Source organism: Cetorhinus maximus, chromosome 9 (genome assembly GCF_964194155.1).
Source record: "Cetorhinus maximus chromosome 9, sCetMax3.hap1.1, whole genome shotgun sequence".
NCBI lineage: Eukaryota > Metazoa > Chordata > Chondrichthyes > Lamniformes > Cetorhinidae > Cetorhinus > Cetorhinus maximus.
In genome coordinates, this window is record NC_135887.1 from 7,648,959 (window position 1) to 7,675,871 (window position 26,913).

General features: G+C 42.3%; 1 protein-coding gene across 1 annotated transcript in view; it reads right to left on the reverse strand.

Moving 5' to 3' along the window:
• LOC144684285 (EF-hand calcium-binding domain-containing protein 5-like) overlaps positions 1-26,913 on the reverse strand; it is a 207,835-nt gene that overhangs the window by 59,853 nt on the left and 121,069 nt on the right. Inside the window, exons 7-9 of the mRNA XM_078547914.1 lie at positions 19,429-19,505; positions 10,525-10,681; positions 1,051-1,337 (exon numbers count right to left, since the gene is read on the reverse strand). Of these exons, the coding sequence (XP_078404040.1) occupies positions 1,051-1,337; positions 10,525-10,681; positions 19,429-19,505 (521 nt within the window). The remainder of the gene's footprint in view (positions 1-1,050; positions 1,338-10,524; positions 10,682-19,428; positions 19,506-26,913) is intronic.

Here is a 26,913-nt window from a genome sequence, read left to right on the forward strand (position 1 = left end):
GAAACAATGTCTGAAAAGGGAGGCAAGGAAGAGACAAAAAGCAACAAAAGGAAATGAAGAGAAAGAAAGAGACCCAGTCTGACAGACAATGGTAACAAATAAAAATGAACAACACAGTTGTGGTTGTGGAAGAAATGGCAGTTGGTAATGCCCCCTGATCACAGTTAAAAACAATGGAAGTTTTATCAATTTGGCAACTACATTCCATATTGTTAAAAGCCTGTTGAGTATTTGTTTTTACGAATTTGGAGGTCCCATCATAGCAGAGCCTTCTCCAGTCTTAAACTTCACTTAAATAGATGGGTTTCACCTGGTGATTCTTACCAACTTTAGAAGAACAGCAGTCACAGAAAGCAGAAGGATAATGCTGTAGCTTTAAAGGGGGTGCAGAAACAAAGAGATCTGGGGGTTCAAATAACCAAAATTTCTGAAGGTAGCAGGACAAGTTGATAAGGTTGTTAAAAAGCATGTAGGATCCTTGGTGCCTGAGATGATGGACTTCTGCCATGTGGAGAGGCTAGAAAAGCTGGGACTGTTCTCTTCAGACTAAAGAATGTTAAGGGGATATTTAATAGAGGTTTTCAAAATTATGAGCTGCTTTGATAGAGTAAATAAGAAGAAACTGTTTCCACTGGCAGATGGATTGGTATCAGAGGACACAGATTTAAAATAATTGACAAATGAAGCAGGTGGTAGATGAAGAGAATTTTTCATCAGTTGTTATGATCTGAAATGCACTGCCTGAAAGAATGGTGGAAACAGATTTCAAAAGGAGCTTCCGAAAGAAAATTGGATGTACACTTGGAAGAACTGCAGAGTTATAGGGAAAGAGCAGGTGAGTGGAACCAATTGGATAGCTCTTTCTAAGAGCAGACACCGGCACAATATGCTGAATAGCCTCCTTCTGTACTGTATGGTTCTATGATAATGATATAACTCAGGGCAAACATATTTTGCATTATGTTTGATATTTAGGTAGTCTAGTTGGTTACTAATTTAAAGAAGAGTATAAATGTACCCATGATAATCCATGCTATAATATTGTCCTACCTTATAAAGGGTCTGGAAAACAGATTTATACACAAATTCAAGATTAGAACTAGAGGTCTCTGCTGCTCGTTGGATATCATGCAGCCACCTTCTCCTGGCTGTACATCTTAGTCGCTCTAAGCAATTCTGTTCACTTCTGGCTGTGAGAAATGTTACTAGACTGTCAAAATCAGCTTCATTGTCAGAGATTTCAGCAGCAATTGTTTCAATGTATGATAAGAACTCTGATTTTGACAAAATAGGATTGTCTGCACGGTACTTGCGGGCGAATTTCAGCTTCTGATGAGCTGTTGAAGAAAGACAAATTAAATTATTTGTTATGCACAACTATCATTTTCTACAGTGAAAAAAATCAAATGTGAAAAATAAAACTTCCTTATCAATTAGTTGCTTTACCATGAGTTGTTAAAAAAAGACAATAAACTGAATCGTTTTGTTTAACATCAAGACTTAATAAAAGAGCAAAAGAAGAATCTGTAAGTAGTACATAAAACATGGTGGACAATGATAACACTTCTATACTGACAGCTGTGGCCAAAAGAATATCCTTGGGATCAATCCTTTGCCCTCTAGATGATCTTGACTGAGTATTTCATGTATAACACTTGAGTTTTCAGATGGTATTGTTTGTGAACAAATAATTTAGCCACAGTCCCTGGAGACTTGATGGAGTTTGATCATAATCTCTAACTGAATGATATGTTTTAAAAGATTATTTATTTTCAATTCTGCGCTCTCGTGATGGACTGGTGAATAAAGCCACTGTCCAATATAGCAATAAGCCATGAAGCTCAGAAGGCCACAGGTTCTAACCCCAGTTTGTGCTGAATTAAGACAGCAGTTGAGATGCTTGGTGTCCACAGAATGTGAAGGAAGAAGAACCAAGGGTCCTTAGACAGCACCTTCCAAACCCACGACGACTACCACCTAGAAGGACAAGGGCAGCAGATAGATGGGAACACCACCACCTGGAAGTTCCCCTCCAAGTCACTCACCATCCTGACTTGGAAATATATCGCCGTTCCTTCACTGTCGCTGGGTCAAAATCCTGGAACTCCCTTCCTAACAGCACTGTGGATGTACCTACACCACATAGCCTGCAGGGGTTCAAGATGGCAGCTCACCACCACCTTCTCAAATGCAACTACGGATGGGCAATAAATGCTGGCCCAGCCAGTGAAGCCCATATCCCGTGAATGAACGAAACAAAATGCAATCAGGATACCTGCACCTGACCTACTGGTAAAAGCGTGTGTCTGGGTATTGTGATTTGTCCTCAGCCATACAAGATGTGAAAGCTCTAAGCTCAATTTCTGCTGTGTGCCAAGTTAGCTTATCTAAGTAGGAGGTGGGTCAGGGTGCTAAAATTATTCGGATGGGAAATAGGCTACTATTTCTACTCCTGATCATCAGGTGTCTGTTTCAACACTACACCCTCTACAGCAGATCACAGAATCATAGAATCTTAATGGCACAGAAGGAGGCCATTCGGCCCATCATTTCTGCACCGGCTCTCCAAATTATGACCTAGTACTGTACCATTGCTCCGCCTTTTCCCCGTACCCTTGCACATTGTTTCTATTCAAATAATCATCTAATGTCCTCGTGAATGCCTCGATTGAGCCTGTCTCCACCACATTTCCAAGCAGTGCATTCCAGACCCGAACCACCCATTGTGTGAAAAAGTTTTTTCTCATGTCACATTTGCCTCTTTTGCAAATCACTTTAAATCTGTGCCCTCTTGTTCTTGATCCTTTTATGAGTGGGAACAGTTTCTCCCTATCTACTCTGTCCAGCCCCCTCATGATTTTGAACATCTCTATCAAATCTCCTCTCAGTCTTCTTCTCTCCAAGGAGAACAGTCCCAACCATTCCAATCTATCCCCATAGCTGAAGTTTCTCATCCCTGGAACCATTCTTGCAAACCTCTTCTGCACTGGGCAAAGTATGGCCCATGGACCACATCTGCGCCAGAAATATACAAAGTAAATGAGTGAAATATATTTGAAATACAAAACAAAATCTCCAACATTAATTTTTTTCTGAAGGAATGAGACTCCACATGTAAAATTAATTTTGCAGGGTCAGAGAGGTAGTCCTGCAGAAAATATCACTTATCATGCCATTAAAACTCTTACTCCCAAATTGTATCAACCCTTACTTTTTAAACCATTTTTACTGCAGAATTAGTGGGAACTATGGCCAGTTCATTCCATTGCCATCATTTCAATGCCGAGTCTATTGACAAGACTGCAACCGTGCACCCTATTGAAGAGCACGGTATCTCTGACAGTACCTTCTGGATTTACATGTTTAATTGTGCATATGTGGATGCTAAAAGTTGCTGTTCAATTTACCCCATAATAATAGTGAGCACTGAGAGCCTCACCATTATTATTACAGCAAAATCCAAATGTGGTCAAGGTCCAGTTCAGAAGTACGCCATCTGTTGGGAACTCTGGGATGAGGCTACGGCTGATAAATCTTTTGAGTGCTGAACTTCCTTTGAGCTTGCAAAGCATAAAGCTGTTCCATAGTAACACCTCACATTATGTAATCTGCATAAATTGGTTTCTGAGAATTTCAACCACCAAATAATTCAAAACAGAGTGGAACAAACTATTACAAAGTCTGAGACAATTGAAACAATTACAGGAATATACACCGAAAAACACCTTCATTCACTATATTCGCTGAAATTGCAAATTTGCTGGATTTCAAATACATTCTGAAAATCTTAGTGTCCACAATTTCTCACGGTAATTCCTAATTTTTGCAAACCACCAGGGATTGACACAGAGCAGAGGCCAGCTGCTTCCCCTAGCAGACGGAAGAAATCTGGCAGCCTGCTTATCCCGTCAGAATATGGATGTGGCAAAAAGAGACATTAAAGAGGGTGAAAGAGCACAAAGTCAAACTGGATTACTCAGAGAATTCTTAAAGTTTAGACATCTTCAGAGAATTTACTCTGCCTTTTAATGTTGAGGATGTGGTTAATTTTTCGAATAAAAAGAAACATCCCACTCCTTTTCCTTGGGCCTCACTGCACCATACATATATGAAAATGGGTTTTGACAATGTTGTCCTGAGATTGCCCAGATGGAGGTGTACATGAGCTACTCAATTGATGCCCTATTTTTCTTCCTCCCCCACTAGGGAACAGTTAGGCCTCCCCATGGTGGCAAGACTGAAATCAACAAGTGAACATGTGACCAAAACAAGGCAAGATTCTCCAAAAATCACCTAAAATGCTTACTAGTATTTTTATGTCATTGTACTTCGTGTCAAAAACCTGTTAGTCCAAGCCTCAAATTCCCTTTTAACTTGATCCTTAAATATTGGAATAAAACTTAAATGATGGGTCATGATTTCCGTGGGGTACAATCACAGTTGGATTGCCACTCCGCTCCTAGTTATTTACACTGAAATGCAGCTGCACCTTTCTTGCCCAACTTTCTGACTCAGGCTGGGTGAGAAAGGGGCAGTGCAATGGGTTCCCGAGGCCTTCATTCGAGTGCAGGAGAGTGGAGGGTAAGGATGCCATTCCCACCTTTTTCTACGGCACGAGAGAGTTCCAGCCAATTTGAGGAGCCAGGAACAGGTTAATTGTGTATGGTAAGTGGGTAGGATGGGAGGTGGGGGGAGTGTCGGTGGGGTGGGAGTGTCGTGGGGGTCGGGTTAGGGGGGGGTCAGGTGGTCAGTGGAGGCAGGTCAGTTGGTCAGTGGTGGAGGGTGGGCAGTGTGGAGGGTCGGGGGGTTGTGTGATAAATGGTTAGCGGGGGATTTGGGTAGTCAGTAGAAGGTGGTCAGTGGGGTGGGGCGGGGGCTGGTTGTGTGGTCAGAATGCTGAAGTCAATTCTGCACCTCCATCAATATGCTGGCTGTGATCAGCTAACTCAGCACAAGAAATCAAACTTGAGATCACAAGAGATCTTCCTGGTCTGTATGACTCAGGTGCTCAAAGCACTATCAAGTTAAGTAAGAGATGTTGACAGCCTTTCATATTTAACCCCCATAATCAGCACAGTTATGTGATTGCTCAGGGGCCTGATACAAGGGCAGAATTATCCAGTGCTATGGAAGATGCATTTACCTTTGTCAGGTTGTTGTCTAAGGAAATTGACAACAAACCAACCTATGGGCTCCATTTTTCATGCTTCTACCGTTACCTGTTTCTTGTCTCCATGTCGAACAGCTACAAAACTGGAAAATTGCTCTATTTCATGTGCATAGCTCTGGTATGCTGGATCTGTGACATTTGTTGTTCTGTCCATGCGTCATTGCCCAAATATGATCTTAGTTTGTGGAAGGCTCACATCATAACACCATGATGGGTGTACTGTAAGGGTTAACGTGTGTCTGGGGAAACAGTACAGTCTACATTGTGATGTAGAGAGTCACAGGGGAGTAGTCGAGTGTAATGGTGCGTCTGGTTGAAGCCAGTATGAAGATAGCACCTAATCAGGACTGTACCCTGAATATATATGCATATAGCTATATGTTATTAATAGACAATTATTCAACAATACAAGCCTCTAGACTTTTTCTTGAGACAACAAACAACCTTACAATTTGGCAGCAGCAGGCGAAGAACCCCAAAATTCCTAAGAATGAAGAAGTAAAGAAACTGCAGTCTGACATGAGAGAAGTGCGCCTAACTTGAAGACCTCGAATACGCAGCTGGAGATTGCCTAAGGAGCGCCATTACTGCCATGGAGGCTGAAGGGTAGAAGAAAAATCCACTCCACCAGAGCACATGGAGGTCCGTTGTGAAATCCAGTGGGAAGCAGAGTCCAAGGACCTAGCCAGCTTGCAAAAGAATGAGAAAACTCCAAAGAAAGGCTGAAATAAGATTTACACTCAGCACAATAATCAGGCAGCACTTGCAGACCGATTGTTTTAATGAGAATGCCTTGAAAAAGGCTGCAGCCCCGGTCTAGAGTTGGCGCCATAACACATGGTGACCGCGCGCAAACTAAAAAAAAAATTAAAGAGAAATCAAAGCAAAGAATTGGCTTCAAATTGATTCTCCAAGTTCAGGAAAGCAACTAGCTGGCTAAAATGACTCATTCAAAAGATTTTCTGCAAAATCGGTGAAGTTTAAAATGGCTCTGTAACCCTGAAGGGAGCCTGCCAAACCCTGACCAGCTGGGAAAGAAAAGAAAAATGATTACTGCAGCGCTATTTAAAAAAAAGCTGTACTCCCCTGTGCTGAAAACAACCATGGGTGGAAAGTCAACACTGCCAGACCAATTAAGGCAGATGGAAGGGCCAGAGCAGGCATAAAATTGGGTGTTACAGAGGATATTTTTAAGACATATGATAGCATCAGCCTTGAATAAGAAAATAGAGGCTGAACAAGTGAATACACCATTATATTCAATATGTCCAATAGCTGACGACATAATTGCCAGACAAGGAATAAATGAATCTTCCAATACCTTTGAGGAGGTCATGAAGTCCTTTGACATTTACTTTAACCAAAGAAGCAATAAAGTTTTAGAGCCAGCAAAATTTAACGAGAGTGCAAAAGCCTGGGGAACCCGTACACTCTTTCATAAATGAGTTGTACAGATTGTCTGCAGCCTGTGACAATGGTGACCATATGTCGGAGTTCATAAGAGATCAAACAGTAGTGGGAGTGGCTGTTGATACTCTTTTGGATGTACTCCACTCTAAAGAAGATCTGACTTTAGAAAAAATCATCCAAATCGTCAGACAATTGTAAGTCTGCCAGCAAAACCAATCCATTTTGCATAGTGAAACTAAAGGGTGGTACAGAGCAACCACAGCAATCCAGCTCATAAAGCAACATAAGGACAAGGAGGCTCCAAAGCAAGGAAAGCAATACCTAAACAAAACACAAAATGGTGGCAGACCACGTAAGTGCTGTGGTATGAGCAGTGTCCAGCAATCAATGTGCAATGCTTTCACTGCAACCTCCTGGGATAATTTGGAAATATATGTAAGTCCAAAACCTCAAGACGTGCAGAGGATCCCAAACGAGTCCATGAGATAAATGAGTTACACCATGAAGAAGTCTTGGGAGAAATTAAGGATCCTAGATTCACATTTTAGAATGCTGACATATCTGTAAATGGTCACCTCACGCATTCCAAGTTCGAAACAGGAGCCAGTTTGACTTTTCTGTTGGACGCGGAACTGTGATTAAAGGACCTTTAGCTACCGATGACAGATGCATCATTGTATGGTCCTGGAGGGATCCAACTACCAGTCATAGGCATGATTCAAGGCCTGCTCCGGTATGGCAATAAGCAAATAATCAAAATTCTGTATGTCATCTGCAATCAATCCCGTTGTCTCCTCAAAAGAGATGCCTGGGTTGCCCTCAACTTCTTCAAAATGGCAGCAGATGTCAAAACAACCACTGCAGTCAACTACACTGAATTGGAGACTCCCGAGAGGTTCACCAGTGCTGAGGATACCAACTGGGACTTCAGTTTGGAATTGCCCTCACTCTTTGCAGAGACAGTTATTTCAGCTCCTCTGCAGATGACAGAAAGCACTCTTCTTTGGTCAGACTAGCCAACCCTCCAGTTGAGCACCAACATACTTAAAAAAGAAGATGCAGAGAAGAAGGAGCAGCAGCAGAAGGTTGAGTCCAAACTTCAGAGTCAAACAGTTGCTGTCACAGAACCAGGAAAAACAACAGCAATGAAGCTGGAGCTTCAAGCTCACACGCACAACATGAAGCTGATCCTGGATCAAGAAAGAAGCGACCATCAACTCACCAAGACAAAACTCAGCGAGGCACAAGCACACATGAAAAATAGAGCACAGCATTAGAAGCCAAACTGCAGGTTGAGTTCAAGGATGAGGAACGTACAAACATAAGGCAGGTAAACCTTCAACTTCCAGGGAGAACATGGCAGACCCTACCAAAAAATAAAATTTGAGTCCATTCTATGAATGAATGGAGTGAACAATCCCTCTGTAAGGAGAGGGGTAAGCCCATGGTATCCAACCAAGAAAGACAGATTGTTGACAAAGAAAAATACAACATTAAGGAGCACAAAGTGCAAACCAGATGTTGACACACAAGTATTTGAAACACCAAGTACTACAACTTCAACTCCAGACCCAACAAAGTCAGCCCAAAGCAGCTCAGACTACCACTCCTCCAAATTTGAATAGAACAACATCTGGAGCCTCCAGACCATCTGAATCTATAAAGTCAGAAACTTGGGGTGGGGTGTGGTGGTGGTGGGAGGAGAAGGGGTAGCATGTAAACATTATTGTAAATACATTCGGGTAAGGACTTGGGGGAGGTGTAGTATTAGAGTGTTTGGAACTCTAAGGTTAATGTGGGACTGGGGAAACAGTACTGCCCATGTTATGATGTAGAGAGTCACATGGGAGTGGTAGAGTGTAGTGGTGAAACTGGTAGAAGTCAGCATGAAGATAGCACCTAGTCAGGATTATATCTTGTATATAGTTATGTGTTATTAATAAACAGTTATTGTTCAACCGGACCTCTTCATGAGGCAACATAAAACCTTACAACAATGTGCTGAACCAGTTCACTACATTTAATCAGCCAAAGAGATGATGGTAACTCTAGGGAATGAACACACAGTCCACAATAAAATGAGCTGCAGCTGCTGTTGTTCATGTAGAGGTAATAAGGCTGCATTCACTTGTATCGCTGACTAAGCAATACCTGATATCACAATGACTCCATTTCAATCTGCTGTCGCAAGTCCTTAGAAATGTTGAGTTGTGCTTTGACAGAAATTCATAAATAGAGTGGTAGAAATCAGAAAAAAGAGAAAGAGGAGAAATAAATCAAACCCAATAAAATGCTATTCCATTTCTCAATACTATGAGCTAGTGGGCAACCAGGACAAAGTCAGTAATCTGTTATTCTCACAAAGCAACGTCTACCTATACAATGATCCACTGCCACATGCAAATTCTTCAATGTGTTGTGTGCAGTACATGAACCATCTCTTTCTTAAGTTTCTTTCCCACAAATTTTCAAGGAAGGAGAAGGAAAGCACACTAACTCCAGGCATAAACTTGAAAGAAAAGTCAACTGAAAATCTTGTCATAGTATAGAATGCCAGAAATCAAAATCCGGGCCCAATAAATGTCCCAGTGATGTGAAATCTCTTGTCACTCATTTTATTTGAAGACCTTTCCTCTTAAATATGAATTTATGAATTTAAACAATCACAAAAACCACAATCTTTGGAAGGATTTGCGGTGAGAGATAGGCATGATGGGTGGATTAGCGTCATGAGAAAACCAATACATAAGCCCACCTATAAATTGCAAATGTGCTCCCTAAAAAGAAAGGTGAAATCCTCCTGCTTTGTAAAGCATTCTAATGTCACGGATACCTGGGCATGCTGACATCAGTACAATTGAAAGAGTAACTAGCTTCAAGCAAACAAATCTTAGTAACTATGCGGCAGATTCTCCAAGTATAATTCATGGGGTTCCAGAGAATTTATTCACTGCAGAACTGGGGAGACTGAAAATGGGGTATGCCTGACTCCATGTTCAATTCTTTGATCCATGCTCCTCTTTAATAAAACTCCATGTCAGGAGCCCTGCCTTATAAATTTACCCTCTAAAATCATGGTGGTGGTGGGCATGGGGGGGGGGGCGCTGTGGGGGAAGGGATTCCAAATGTTTTAAAAAAGGCAGCAAAGTGACAATTCATCCTGTGGACTAAAAGATCTCAGTGTTAGTCCCCCTCTATGCTGAGCTAGCTGATCTCACTTTGGGTTGACAGTATGGAAGCTATGATAGGCTTCCATGCTCCTGTGCTAGACTGTGAGAATGTAGCAAGTTCCCTGCTCTTGATCACTTTAAAGATTCCTGCTAGAAAAGGCACCTGGACATTGGGTGAAGGCAGGACTTTCTTGCTTCTCAATGTCTAATAGCTCACTGATAACCTCATCATGAATGAGCACTTTGATGAGGTAGGGGAGGACTACCTGCAATTGTGAAATGTTACACCAGCATGTCATTGCTTTCAGGGTAAGAGGGCATCGGCAAAAAAGATGTTTTGACAGTGCAGTGAGTGAGTTGATGGCATAAAGTGAAAGGACATAACTTCACACTGAAATTCTTTGAATTGACCAATTTTATCTGATGCCTCTCAACAGAAAGTAGGCCAGATACTTCCCACTGAGAAAGAACTGAGATTGGTGAGAAATCAGCTCAGGCCTTGCATATCTTCTGCTTCACGGTCGCTGAGTATCAATGATAGAGGCCTGGGAGCAAATTGTCTTCTGAGCCAGAGAATAATGCAGCCCAGGTAGTCCAGACAAAAATACAAAATAATTTAACAGAAATAGTCATCCAGCCTGGCTTCTAGGTTACTGTAGCTTTCAACTAAACATTGCTGTAGAGGAACATGGTTTGTTATTTTTCCAGAAAAACAGCTCTGACTGAAAAGACATGTACCTGCAACAAAATGATTTGCTGGGCTGTTTCTCTTACCTGTCTTTAAGGCATCCTTCTCCATTCCATCCTTGTATGTACCCAAAACTTCTTCTAGTTCTCTCAGATTAAGAAAGCCTGAGACATTATTATCCCATTTCTCAAACAGTGCCTCCAGGACCAGCTTATGCAAGGCAGCTGATGCCTCAAGATTTGCCTGGAAGAAAAGCATGAGGCATTAAATGAGTAGTTCAGGAAAGGACAATACCTCTGTAAAGTGCTTTTGCAATGGCTTCTATCTGCCAGGTGTAGGTAAAGGGAAAATCAGTCCGCCACAAACGACTTTTTGACAAGACGGTTAGGCATCTGGTGAGAGCAACATTAAGCTTGGTAAGAAAACCCCCCATGATCAGTCTGCCAATACTGCCTATCTCAGCACCAACAACTTGCATTTACATAGCATCATTATTATCAAAAAATGTTTCCAGTAATGTCCCGAAGTATTTCACCTGGCATATCTGGGTGTCAGCCGATTTCATTGGCCTTCCACTACATTCCTGACAGATTTATGACAAGAGGGCAGCAGAAAACCTACGCATTTTCATAGTCTCCTTCGGCCAGGATGGCCAAACATTTTGCCTTTCTGATCTGCTTAGAAGCATACCAGGGAGTCTCGAGGTCTACATATGAATCATAATCAAATAATGTTCCCTTTATTTATATAGATATTGTAACTTGCAGATAGTAACAGATCTCAGTATTCTCATAGGATTTATCCAGCAGTAAAGCAACAACATTTTCAAAACTTTCACATTAATGAACTTCCAAAAGGATCATCTACAAGCAACAAATATGAGCACCAACAGGACTGAGTGGCCTGGGCTTCATGGGCTAGATTGGCAAGAAATGGCAAGAAATGGCACGTAGCCCATGTTTGGCACATGGTCATTGCTTGGTCATTTCCTGATGAAGGCTCACACATGAATAATGGCACCGAAGCCAAATGCTGAAGGGGGCGCAATTCCTTTTCCAAAGGGAAGCGTAAATATCAAACTGTAAAAGCGTACATAAATTGACACACAAAAATTACAACAGTACTAGATGTTCATGGATTAAGACCAATGCTAAGACCATTAAGCTATGTGGTCACAGATGTCTGGAAGGTACCATACTGGCCTTGTTCCATGATAAATATCGTGTGTGTGTGGCAGCACAAAAAAAATTAAAGGGACCATGCACTGGAAAATCTGACTGCACTACAACTAACTTTTAAAGGGATCATTGATTGGAATCCTATTCATGCATTATGAATGGGAAATAATTCATTGCTGGTGTTCAGTAATCATTGGCTTTCAACAATGGGTTTTTACTTATAATTAATAAAATGTATGTGTTTATAAACTGAACCTAATAAAACCCCTCTGAAGGTATAACTGAAACTGTTCTAAAAAACAATGCAGTCAGAGAAGATTTCTTCTCTGCATTATGTGTAGCAAAAATGTAGAAACATTTACAGTGATGTTGGAGGTTATCCTGCAAACTACTGTAAATTCTGTCAGTATTACATACGTGAGCATCACAACTATTTTACATACACTAGAGGCTTAATTTTAATGCTTGGACCCCTTCACAATCGGAAAGGCTGGCAATGGGTAAGGAACATGAAAGTTTGTGGATGGGTTTTTCCATGGCTCTTTAACTAAGTCATGGCATAAGCATCCCGCTTTCAAACTTCCTGACCAACTGGAGGAGGTGGGCATGATCATGACCCATATCTGACTGTTGATGCCTCAGTATTTAAAAGGATCCTGGCAAGGGACAGAATGGAACCACTCCACAATTGGCAAGTGAGAGACAGCAACTCTAGTAAGATATCTCAACATATGAAAGCTACCCACCCCCAGTTTTCTTAGGCATCCCTGAAGATCATGCTTTGGGTTATAAGGGCTCGGAGAGAAATATTGTTCCCAGTGAGGGGTAGAGGAAGCTTGCCTCTGAACCCAAGCAGGCGTGGCTGGAAGTGGCTGTGGAGGTGAGCAGCAGAAAGGTGGTGCTTTGTTCCTGGATCCAGTGCTGACAGAGATTCAATAACCTCATCAGGGCAAGAAAGATGAGTGGTAAATGCCAAGCCCCTCATTCTGAAATCCCCAGTCTTCTTCTGCACAGCAGTCTTCCGACCAACATATCTTACAGGTCCACCATTCTCTCATGAGGCAACTCCTCACATCTCTTACTAACAGCCACCAATAACACCCACCTCCATATTATCCATCTCACATCCATCCTTCACAATTACCCTCCACAAATATTGTCATTCCACCTTCTCAACGCATTCTATTTCTCACATTTGTAACCTTCTTCTTTCTCTCCTGGAAGTAGGGGAGATTGCAGAAACCATGTAGAGGCAGGGAATCAGCTGGGTGGGGCGGGGGATGGGGGGAGGTGGTGGAATGGCACTCTAGTCATAGCTATCTTGATTGCTGCAGAGGAAGATACACATGGCATGAACAGTCTCTCAGAATGTATGGCCATTGGTGATAGAGAATTGGGAGTTTCCCAAATACTAGGTGACAGTATCAGATATCACATAGCCACATGGCACATAAGACTCAGTCATGTTGACTTGATGTCAGCAGCCACTGAAATATGATGGTTTGTGTAGTGTAAAGGGTTAATAGCTATAATGCTAATAGCTAGAATTATCAGTGATGTCAGATCATACATAACTGGAACCTGAGAGAAGAATGTTCTAATGGAGTCCTGTTAAAGTATGTCTCTGCAAATAGTGTGAATAATCAATAAATATTCACTAGTTTGTAACAGCATGGTTTCCAGCTCTCTTCTATTGAAGACACCCAGAGCCTGGTCATGATATTAGTACATGGTGGCAGAGGTCTGTGAACCGTTAACTAAGGATCCCAGTCGACGCTCATACAGGTGTGAAAAGTGAAGGCTGTCAGCTCTGCAGAGCATAGTCAAGAAATGCCGATGATACTTTAAGAAGACTGTGGGTGATGAACAAACTGCTTAACACGAAGAAGCCGGACCAGACAAAATCCAATCAGTGCAGCCATGAACCAAGGGAGAATATTGATTCTTTAATAAACTAAGTAACACTTAGCAGGTAACTGAATAACGGACTTTTTAAAATTCTTTCATGGGATGTCCGTGCTGCTGGCGAGGCCAACATTTATTCCCCATCCCTAGTTGCCCTTGAGAAGTTGGTGGTGAACTGCCTTCTTGAACCACTGCAGTCTATGTGGTGTAGGTACACCCACAGTGCTGTTAGGAAGGGAGCTCCAAGATTTTGACTCAGCAACAGTGAAGGAATGGTGATATATTTCCAAGTCAGGGTGGTATGTGGCTTAGAGGGGAACTTGCAGGTGGTGGTGTTCCCATGCATCTGCTACCATGTCTTTCTAAGTGGTAGAGGTCGTGGGTTTGGAAGATGCTGTCAAAGGAGCCTTGATGAGTTGCTGAGAGAGAGAATTAAGGGAGGAGTTCATCAGAGACTGCATTGTTGTGGGAGTCATTGAAGAAGCATTGTCAGATTTCTTGCAGTCCAGAGAAGATCTCATTTTGTCCAAAGCAGTACAGTTGGCCAGACAGGCTGAACTTCTCAAGCAAAGCAGGCTTTTCATCCTGGGTGATAAGGAGCTTCCTGGGGACAGACCACCGGCTTGGTCCAATTCGTGAACCATAGGGCTATCAGCGCACCTGTTAGAAAACAGAGCCAGTATGAAGAGGGCATGGTGGCCGCTTTGTTCCATGTCCATGTTGTGGTGGGAAATAAACCTCATTGGCGCAAACCTTGCCCAGCTATCAATGCAAAGTGCCGCACCTACTGCAAGAGGAAGCATTTTAAAACAGTGCCTGCAGCAGCAGGAAGCTTCCACCTTCAGCTCAAAAACTTAAAGACAAACCATTCCAATCTGCAAGTGTCCAAGAAATAATGGATACTGAGGAACAGAATGTATTCTTATTAGGTGATGAAGATGCAAACCCATCTGATAATTCTGCTGAAGGTACCAATGTCATACAACAACTTGTGCAGCAACTCTTTTGTCCAATGAAAAACCGAGACCAGAAGTTCTTACTAATGCCATGCAGATCAAATCCCTGCTATTGTTGAATCTAAAGTTAAAACTGGAGATCAAAAAACTACAGAGGTGATAACTACAGATCTTTCTAACACCATAGGTGGACAAGAAAGTGTAACTTCTCTGCCTCAGTATGTTTCTTTCACTGCTGATACTAGTGACTGCACACACTCTAAGGAAGTTCCAGGGATGTTAATGCCTGCTGAGGAGCAAACTCACACTGAAGAGTGAGCAAGTTGAACAACTACCTACAGAAAACAAAATTCCTATAGTATTGGCAGGACAATCATCATTTTTTCTTCAGAATATTCTTGGTCCTTTTCTCCGTCCATCTGATTTGTTCATGGATGAGGCATTATATAATACTTTGTTCGTTGAAGCAGTAGAAGTTTGTAGGCCCTCTGCAGCCGTATAAATATTCACAGGAGCTGAACAAGCCTCATTATTTCAAGCAAGAGCAGCCAGCAGCCCAACCTTTCCTCAGAATGCCAAGAAGGAAGGAAAGAAAAAGAGAGAAGAAAATGAAAATCTATGTTCATCACTTTTATACCATGGAACAAAAGCAGAAATCTCAGTCTGCGGAAGGCTTGGGTGCCTTCCAAGGAGAAGATTATGGAGAGCATACATCCTATACATCCTCAAAGATAGCCAAGGACATAGCTGGTGAAAGACTTGGGAGGAGGTGTATTATAAAGGGTTAATAACTATAATGCTAATAGCTAGAGCTGATCATCAGTAATGTCAGATGATGTCAAATCACATGTAATTAAATGTCTAAAATGTCTCAATGTCTAATTAAATGTAATTAAAAGTCTAATGATGACCACAAAACCATTGTTCATTGTCATAAAAACATGTCTGGTTCAGTAATGGCCTTTAGGGAAGGAAATCTGCCATCCTTACCTGGTCTGACCTACACGTGGCTCCACATCCACAGCAATGTGGCTGACTCTTAACTGCCCTCAGAAATGGCCTAACAAGGCACTCAGTTGTATCAAACCACTATGAAGTTGAAAAAGAGTAAAACCAGATAGACCAACCGGCATAAACCTAGGCACTGGAAACGACAACAGAGAACTCAGCCCAGTTGACTCTGCAAAGTCCTCTTTACTAACATCTGGGGGCTAGTGCCAAATTGGGAAAGCTGTCTCACAGACTAGCCAAGCAATAGCCTGCCTTTGTCATATTCATGAAATCATGCCTTACAGACAATGTCACAGACACCACCATCACCATCCCTGGGAATGTCCTGTCCCACTGGCAGGACAGATGTAGCAGAGGTGGCAGCACAGTGGCATAGGGTCGGGAGGAAGTTGCCCTGGGAGTCCTCAACATCAATTCCAGACCCCATGAAGTCTCATTCCATTGGGTCAAGCATGGGCAAGGAGGCCTCCTGCTGATAACCACGAACCACCACCCCCCCATCACCCCCCCACCACCCTTCAGCTGATGAATTAGTGCTCCACCATGTTGAACACCACATGGAGGAAGTACTGAGGGTGGCAAGGGCACAGAATGAACCCTGGGTGGGAGACTTCAACGTTCATCACAAAGAGTGGCTCAGTAGCACTAATACAGACCAAGCTGTCCTGATCTTAAATGACATAGCTGCTAGACTGGGTCTGCAGCAGGCGATGCAGGAACCAACAAGAAAGAAAAATATACTTGATCTCGTCCTCACCAACCTGCCTGCCGGAGATGCATCTGTCCATGACAGTATTGGTAGGAGTGACCACCACACAGTCCTTGTGGGCTGTGAAGACAAGGCTTCATCTCCACATTGTGGATATCCTCCATCGTGTTGAGTGGCACTACCACTGTGCTAAATGGGATAGACTTGGAACAGATCTAGAAACTCAAGACTGGACAACCATGAGGTGCTGTGGGCCATCAGCAGCAGCAGAACTGTACTCAACCACAATCTGTAACCTCATGGCCATCCCCCACTCTATCATTACCACCAAGCCAGGAGATCAACACTGGTTCAATGAAGAGTGCAGGAGGGCATGCCAGGAGCAACAATGGGCATACCTAAAAATGAGGTGTCAACCTGGTGAAGCTACAACACTGGACTTGTGTGCCAAACAGCATAAGTAGCAAGTGATAAACAGAGCTAAGCAATTCCACGACCAACAGATCAGATCTAAGCTCTGCAGTCCTGTCACTTAGATATCAAATTAGGTGGACAATTAAGCAACTCACTGGAGAGGAGGCTCCACAAATATCCCCACCTTCAATGATGCAGCACATCAATGCAAAAGACAAGATTGAAGCATTTGCAACAATCTTCAGCCAGAAGTGCTGAGTGGATGATCCATCTCGGCCTCCCCCGAAGGTCCCCATCATCACAGATGCCAGTCTTCTGCCAATTCGATTCACTCCATGTGATATCACGAAATGGCTGAAGTCACTGGGTATTGCAAAGGCAATGGGCCCTGACAATATTCAAACAATTGTACTGAAGACTTGCGCTCCAGAACATGCCGCATCCCTAACCAAGCTGTTCCAGTACAGCTACAACACTAGCATCTACCTGGCAATGTGGAAAATTGCCCAGATATGTCCTGTACACAAAAAGCAGGACAAATCCAACTCAGCCAATTACCGCCCCATCAGTCTACTCCATCATCAGTGAAGTAATGGAAGGGATCATCAATCGTGCTATCAACCAGCACTTGCTTAGCAATAACCTGCTCACTGACGCTCAGTTTGGGTTTTGCCAGTGCCACTCAGCTCCTGACCTCATTACAGCCTTGGTTCAACTCCAGAGGTGAGGTGAGAGTGACAGCCCTTGACATCAAGGCAGCATTTGACTGGGTGTGGCATCAAGGAGCCCTAGCAAAAATTGGAGTCAATGGGAATCAGGGAAAACTCCCCAATGTTTGGAGTCATACCTAGCACAGAGGAAGATGGTTGTGGTTATTGGAGGTCAATCATCTCATTTCCAGGACATCACTGCAGGAGTTCCTCAGGGTCATGTCCTAGGCCCAACCATCTTCAGCTCCTTCATCAATGACCTTCCTTCCATCATAAGGTCAGAAATGGGAAGTTCACTGATGATTGCACAATGTTCAACACAACTCGCAACTCCTCAGAAACTGAAGCAGTTCATATCCAAATGCACTAAAACCTGGACAATATCCAGGCTTGGGCTGACAAGTGGCAAGTAACATTAGTGACACACAAGCACCAGGCAATGACCATCTCCAACAAGAGAGAATCTAACCATCGCCCCTTGACATTCAATGGCATTACCATTGCTGAATCAACATCCTAGGGGTTACCTTTGACCAGAAACTGAATTAGACTAGCCACATAAATACTATGGCTACAAGAGCAGGTCAGAGGCTAGGAATTGTGTGATGAGTAATTCGCCTCCTGACTCCCCAGAGCCTGTCCACCATTTACAAGGCACAAGCCTGGAGTGTGATGAAATACTCTGCACTTGCCTTGTCAAGAAGATATAATAATGTTATTGGAAATTATTTTAAAATAGAGTTTAGTGATTTCTGTGTTTTTGTGTATGTGTCTTAATTGGATTAAAGCCAGCTGGTCTAGAGGCTTTGATGTATAGAAGAGAAGTAGGTTTGAAATGGTAATTAGGTAAACACAGGGAAATTACAAGGTGAAGTGAAAAAGGGGAAATTTAAACCATTCAAAAGGATGGGTGAAATATTACACCTAGCCAAAAGAAGCCAAACAATGTGTTTATTTTTTCCAAAGCTTACTAATAAAATTGGTGCTATGAAAGGGGTTTTATTGTTATAGAGGTAAAGTTCAAAAAACCTAGTGATACAATGAGAATTTGCATTCAAAGAGGAAAATATGTATAAAGGAAGAGAAGACTGTTGGTAAAAGGAGAGGGACTCTAAGATCTAAAGCCTCCAGCCTGTAAGCCTCAAGCCGCTGTCTGCAAGGACCCAGAGCTGAAAGAAACTCATTTTGAATGTGACTGTCTAGAGCGTGCTTTGCCAGGGTCTGCTTAAATCTGGGTGTTTTACTGTTGCCTTAACGGAGGTGTAACTGGGAGTCAGATTAATTATGGGATTTCTGTATTTACTATAATGGTAATTTTGTAGCCATATGTATGTGCTTACAATCTTTCTTGTATTAATAAATGTTTAATTTAGCTTTATAAAGACCTCTTGAGACCCAATGATCTTATTACTACTGAATTTAAAGCCTGCATCTCGAAACATACAAATGGATTATGACAGTTGCTTCAAGTTTCCTTCTGGGATTTGAACAGCTCAGCACTTACCATCAGCTGTGTCATAATAGCCTGGCTGAGTGCAGCTCCAACAACACTCAAGAAGTGTGACACCATCCAGGACAAAGCAGACCGCTTGATTGGCACCCTATCCACAAACAATCATTGCCTCCACCACCAAAGCACAGTGGCAGCAGTGTGTACCATCTACAAGATACACTCACCATGCCTCCTTAGACAGCACCTTCGAAACCTATGTCCATTACCATCTAGAAGGACCAAGGGCAGCAGAAACGAGAATACCACCACATGAAAGTTCCCCTCTAAGCCACTCACCATGCTGACTTGGAAATATATTGCCATTCCTTCACTGTCGCTGGGTCAAAATCCTGGAACTCCCTACCTAACAGCATTGGGGGTGTACCTACACCACATAGACTGCAGTGGTTCTGGAACCACCTCCTCAAGGGCAATTAGGGATGGGCAATAAATACTGGCCTAGCCATGCACATCTCTGAATGAGTAAAAAAAGATTGTTTATTTTTTAAAATTCTATCATGATTCCCGGAATGATCCTAATTTGAAAACAAACTTTTTTAGTTGTACTTATTATTGAGCTATAGCAGCTATAGCATTGATGTTTCATCTGCTCACAATTGTGTTCAAATTTGTTTGCGTATAAGCCGGTATTAAAATGAAGCTTGTGCTTCTCACTGCACATTTACACTTGGCTAAAAAGTAATAAATGAAACACAAAAAATGTAGTATTGTTAAAATTTAGCAGTGTTGTGGTTTTTCAATTTTTTTCAATGTGTTGAATTGCTTTGGGAAGTACATGGATGTGTGGTGAAGGCAGGTTCAATCGAGGCATTCAAGAGGGCACTAGATGATTATTTAAATAGCAACAATGTGCAGGGTTAGGGGGGGAAGGTCTGGAGAATGGCGCTGAGTCATAATGCTCATTCAGAAGGGCGGTGCAGACACAATGGGCCAAATGGCCTCCTTCTGCACTGTAATGATTCTGTGAAAATCAAATATCGAAAATTTAAGGGTTATGTACTTATGCATGTCCAATGAAAGCCAAATCTATGGATATCAAATGCTATAGGCCCTGACACAGGTCATAAAAATGCACAGCTCAAAAATGCACAGATGCATAACCTGGTCAAATATTTCTACTTCCAAAATAATCTTACATTTCTCAAAAATAATTCATTTAAATTCAAGCCCACGCTTACAGCCTATTCTCAAACAACTGAACATTGCAGATAAAGTGACTGTAGGATGGAGGGGTGGGAATGCTGCAAGTAACACGGGAGGTTTTTAAAAATGGATTGTAACAGAGCAGGTTCAAAGACTTAAAAATAATTTATAAATTTTCAAATTTGTACACACTACCCATGTTTCCAAAAATTGCAAACCTTTGTGAAATGAAGCCTTTCAAGTAGCCTCTGGTGCTGTTAGCATTGATTTTAATTGACCGCGTCACGCTCCACTGGCTGTTGTTGTGCAGCTTTAGCATTCTGAAGGCTTTCTTCTGGATTAATGCAGTTTGTTATATAACCACATCACAGCCACACAACCTTCAGTAATGCCATAATGTGCAAAATTTTCTACCATAGGTGAGGATCAAAATGGAGCAAGTGTGATAATTTCTCCGTTCTGGAGTATCCAGGAATTGAAGAGTAATCTCCAGGAGAACCTGTGGCTACCAGGAAAGAATATCATGGGATAGTAAAGAATTAGTTTCTTTTTATGTTCTCTTTACATTTTCATTTGCTCATAATAAAAATATTGGAAATTCAAGTAAAAGGCTGTTTTAACCAAGAATTAAGAATCATTCAATCAGGCGACAAACCATCCTTTCATTTCCCAATTGATGTGGGAAAGCAAAGTGCTGTGAGGAAGGATGTGTTAGGTGACCAATAATGAGAGTGTAGTGATCAGGCAGTTGAAGATCAAGTGATGAACCCTCTGCGAACACATCCAACCAGTGGTGGCAATCGTCATCTAACCCAGCAACTTAGAATTGTGTTTCAATAACTAATCAGTTACCTAAGCCATTTTCTGATGAATAAACTCTACCTGGACAAATTTTGGTGTAAGTTGCAATCAGAAAGTTGCAGTTTACATAGAACAGTAGCTAATAGTGTGTTAGAAAGCAATAGCATGCAACTTAATTCACAGATTCTGATGATGGCTGAGAGAAAGCTATTTTATATAGATTTTCTTTAGTGATGGAGCCATAAATGATCTGTTCGGTGGTATTGAAAGATACTGTAGTTCTGAAATCATTTTATTGCGGTATATGGTCTGCAGGGCAGCTAAAGGTATGAAGAAATTAACATTCACCAATACTGCAGCTCCATATACAGACTAAAATAATCATGCTTTACTTGTGGTAAATTACATCATTGCTTTCTAACATATACCCATTTATCAGGATGATACTTAGTTTAACATCCCAGGCAAAAACTAAAGGTACTCACTCAGCTGAAGCATGTAGGTTCACCTGACAGTCCATTCATTCGCTTCAATACATTGTCATTACAAAAACAGCTTTTATCTTAGGATTGTTTGCAGGTTGGCATCTGTTATAGTGGGGCCATGATCAGTGCTGGGGCTTCATCTATATTAATAACTTAGTTGAAGGGACTGAGTGTAATACATTCACATTTGCCAAGAATATAAAGCAAGGTGGGAAAATAAGCTGTGAGGAGGGCACAATAGATCTGCAAGTGGATATAGATAGGTTCAATGAGTGGACAAAAAGGTGTCAGATGGAGTATAATATGTGGAAATGTGAGGATATTCATTTTGGTAGGAAGAATAGAAAAACATAATATTTTTAAATGGCTCCTCCCTTACCAACACCCAGTGTCCAAGAAGTCTCTCTTTACATGTGCTCAAAGTACTTAATCAATCAATGCCTGTATATCTTAACCCTAATAATATAATTAAATTAACATTAACAATGATTTCATTGAACATATGAAATTCCGTGAGGCTTGACAGATTTGCGAGGCTGTTTCTCTTGGCTGCAGAGTGTAGAATTAGAGGACATTGTTTTAAAATAAGGGGCAGCCGTTTATGGCTGAGATGAGGAGAAATGTCTTCATTCGGGGGTTGTGAGTTTTTGGAATTCTGTGCCCCAGAGGGCTGTGGATGGTCCATTATTGGATATCTTCAAAGTTGAGATAGATATATTTTTGGACTTGAAGGGAATTAAGGGATAAGGGGATTGGGCAGGAAAGTAGAGTTGAGGCGGAAGATCAGCCATGATCTTCCACCATTATTCGCAAGATAACTATGGATGACAAATGCCATTTAGCCTAGTTCATCTCTTCAATCCCAGAATGGCATATGAACATATATTTTATGAGCAGGAGTAGGCCATTCAGCCCCTCAAGCCTACTCTGCCATTTGATACCATTGCATACATTATACTAGTGACTATAGCTCATAAGTACATAGTTGACTGTAAAGTGATTTAGGACATCATGAAAGGTGCTGAATAAATGTAGGTTTTGTCTTTCTTTCATTATACCTGCATAGAGTAAGCAGAGTGACTAGAACAACGGTAAAATTGGAGACCCAATACTGATTCTCTAAGGATAATTAATCTCAGAGCAATCGACTGATGTTAGGAAAGTGGCTACAAAGAAATCACTACATTTATAAAACAATTCAACTCTGGCTAACCTCCCCCCAACGCCTCCTCTAACCTTCCCCCAGTGCCCCCTCCAACCCCCACTCCAACTTTCCCCCAACACCCCCCTAACACATATAGACACACACACATACACACACACATCATCCGCTTCCCACCTCATTAATTATGCAGCCACAGGAAACACACCGTCTTGCTGGCATGCAGCCGCTGAATCGCTCGGAATGCCATTACCTCACTCTAGGTGCCATATCTAAACTGCAGCCACGCACACAGTTCTCAACACTTGCAGCCCAGGACAGCTCCAATGAAGATATGGCCCTGAAAGCCAAGAAGATTTCAATGACACATCACTGGAATGCATTTTGGAGGCCCGCTGTGATGTCCTTCACCCTCACTCTGACCATAGGAGATCCAATAATTTCACCACTCTGGCTTGGGAAGCAGAAGCAGTGGTGGTCAGTGCCAATGCTGCACAGAAGAGGTCGGCCATCCAGTGCAGAAAGAGGATGAATGGTCTCACCCGTGCCGCCAGGGTAGGGCAACAATCTCATCACTCTAAACTCACACACTCACAAGCCCATCACACGTTCACTGGCATTTCACTCACTACCAGCTCAAGGGATATCACCATTCACTGTCTCACATACACCCTCACATCTCCATCTGGCCTCATCTCCTCTGGAAACTGCCTCCTCAGCTCTTGCCCATCTTGAGGCCACTTGCACAGATCAACATGTGCCCTCAGACACACCCTGGGATAACCCCCCCTTCTACAGTGCAGCCTTCACCCTGCAACTTCTTCCTTTGCTTGAGGTCACTTCTCCCCCTTACCCAAGCAAGCCCTAGCCCTGCAGCTTTTGAAAGGCCACCCCCACCTTACGGCTGGTCTGGTAGGTAGAGACCTGCCCATGTACCCTCCTAATAGTGATGTGGTGCTGTCTGTGAAGCCTGGCGCTGATAACCACAAATGCTGCCCGAAAAAAGGTAGGCAAACAAACCTCAAAGTCCCAAGCGAAGTCTAGCTCGCCAGGTCTGCCGACGTGCCTGGATGATCCAGTGTGTGGGAGAATGATTCCAATGAGCAGGGCTTATGATGAGATGCTAAAGTATTGAAATTAGGTTCCTGACATGCAGCGATGGGAAATGCAGCCTGCCATTGACAGGTGGAGCGGACAATCGCAAACTGGTTTCACGACGGTGTAAAACCAATTTTTGACCTTCTTGCCATTTTGTTCACTCATGCCCACCATGACGCCTGCCACCAACGGGAGCAGAAAATTCTGGTCTAGTTGCAACATGAAGGTTAAGGTAACTGAGTCGCTTGGTAGACCATTTTAGAGGCAAGTTAAAAGTCAACCACATATGTTTGGGGCTGGAGTGACATATAGGTAAGATTGGGCAAGATAGGTTTGTCTGACATGAAAAGGATGCCATATGGCCTGACTTAAGATTGAATTTCTCTCTTTCTGCTTATCACTGGTCTCTGCACGAATAGAATGTAAAATAGTTAATTCCTGTGGTAGCATGGATTGCGCTGGAATACATTATGGAGAAGAAAAAATAAGGCCAGCGACAATATTTAGTTATGGGGCCTTCCGGTGGAATGTTGTAAGACTAGGAGAAGAAAATGAAGCAAGATAATTAACAGTTATTGGGTAATCATAGGAATGGATGGAAAGATAAGGATATAAAAGAAAAATAAGGCCAGTGACAATGTTTTGGCTGTGAGGCCTTCTTCAGGTGGAATGTTGGAGGTCTTGTGGCTCAGTCAGTAGCTTCCTGCCTCTAAGCCTGAAGCTCTGGTTTCAAGGTCCACTCTAGGACTTTTTGGCCACGGAAGGAGCATTCATAATGTGGTTCAACAAGTTTATAATCAGCCAATCCTTAACAATCAGCTAATCCTTCCAACATATTCCTCAAAGGTGAAAAATGAGTGTGTGAAGATATGAAACAAACAAGGTGGAATGCTGGAAGGCAAGGCAGGGAAAATGAATTAAGGTAATTAACAGATATTGGGTAATCATAGGAATGAATGAAAAGATAAACATATAAAACAATTTGAAACAGGATAAATAATGACTATTAAATAACAAGAAAGTGATGGAAGAGGTGGTAAGAATAGGTAGAAGAGGATACAGCCAGAAAGCTATTGGTATAACATGAAAACAGAGGGGAATGGAAGAGTAGGCAAATACATCTTTCTATATTAATAATTTGCACAAATTCAGGCTGAAACAATGTCACACCTACGTTACCAGAGACAGAAACTGGTCATACAGAATTCCTGTACAATTTACCTGAGTTAATCTGTAATACTTTTCCTCTTTGGTCTCTCTATATTCTTCCTGAATATAGTTTATAAGGTTATCAATAGCTGAAGACTTAGTAGTGTTTCCCACAAAAGTCTCCATTAACTGAATAAACTGTTGTTTCTTTAGATAACTCTTGTCAAAGGGAATTGAATGCAGAGCATGGTCACGGGACTCAATATTTGATGTAATGCTTGCCAAATCTGTACAAAGACAAAGAAAAAAGAGGCTCCATTTATCTGTAAGCATTTCAATTCCCCCTGTTTTCTCACATATGATGTTTTCCTGTTTAAATTTAAATTTCCTGTTTGTACTTCGAGCTACTCTATATGGAATGTAGGCTGGTTAAGATCTTAAGAAGGTTAAAGAAAACATCAGTTAGATATGCAAAGTAAAGCAGTTGTATAAAAATAAACCATTTACTTCTATTTGTTAGATGTTTTATCTAAAATGTCTACCACATAAATATCCCAATGGCTGAGAACACACAGGTCACAACTAGCATCCCTAGTGCACTGAGTTAGCTCATCTCAGCCAGGGGAGAGGAGAACATTGCCAAGGGGGAAAAATGTAATATCCCAATTGCAAATTTGTGCAAGGTACCAGAAGTAATAGAATTTAAAGCACGTGAGAACGTCTTTTGGCCCAATGCACCTACGCTAGCCCTATGAAAGAGCAATCTATTTAGTGCCATTCCACCATTGTTAATTGTTGTAAAAACCCATCTGGTTCGAAATGTCCTTTAGGGAGGGAAACAGGCCATCCTTACCTGGTCTGGCCTACATGTGACTCCAGACCCAGAGCAATGTGGTTGACGCGTAAATGCCCTCTGAAATGGCCTAGCAAGCCAATCAGTTGTATAAAACTGCGACAAAGTCAAAGAGGAATTAAACTGGACAGACCACTTGGCATCAACCTGGGCACCCGGGAATAAAAATGGCAAATCCAGCCTTGTCGACCCTGCAAAGTCCTCCTTAGTAACATCTGGGGGCTGGTGCCATAATTTGGAGAGCTGTTCCACAGACTAGTCAAGAAACAGCCTGACCTAGTCATTCTCACAGAATCATACATTACAGACAATGTCCCAGATACCACCAAAACCATCACTAGGTATGTCCTGTCCCATTGGCATGACAGACCCACCAGAAGTGCTGGCATGGTGGTATACAGTCGGGAATGACTTGCCCTGGGAGTCCTCAACATTGACTCCAGACCCCATGAAGTCTCATGGCATCAGGCCAAACATAGGCAAAGAAACTTCCTGCTGATTATCACCTTCTGCTCCTCCTCAGCTGATGAATCAGTACACCTCCATGATGAACACCAATGGAAGAAGCACTGATGGTGGCAAGGACACAGAATGTACTCTGGGTAGGGGGGCTTCACCATCTACAAGGTACAAGTCAGGAATGTGATGGAATACTCTCCACTTGCTTGGAGGAGTGCAGCTCCAACAACACTCAAGAAGCTTGGCACCATCCAGGACAAAACAGTCCATTTGATTGGCACCCCATCTACCACCTATAACATTCACTCCCTCCACCACTGACGTACAGGGGCAGTAGTGTGTACCATCTACAAGATGCATTGCGCAACTCACTGAGGCTTATTTGGCAGCACCTTCCAAACCTGTGACCTTTACCATCTAGAAGGACAAGGGCAGCAGATGCATGGGAACAATACCACCTCCAAGTTCCCCTCCAAGTCGCACACCATCCTGACTCGAAACTATATCACCATTCCTTCACTGTCACCTGATAAATATCCTGGAACACCTTCCAATCACTGTGGGTGTTCCTAAAACACATGGACTGCAGCGGTTCAAGAATGTGGCTCACTGCCACCTTCTCAAGTGCATTAGAAATGGACAATAAATGCAGGTCCAGCCAGCGATGCTCTCATCCCATGAATGAATAAAAAAAAATTCCACTCCTTGTATTATGAATGTAGGCAAATTAAATAGCCTTGCAAGTGCAAATCTTCAGCTTTGTGTATGTCATTTCATCTTGGTCTGCTCAAGTAAAACCTCTATTTCTGATTCAAGATCCTAATGTATGTAACTGGTTGCTTAATTGATGGATACTTCTTGCATTACTTGAAAACAATAGTGGGACATTTAGTGAGCTGCTAAATAGGCAGTGATTCAGCATCTATTTT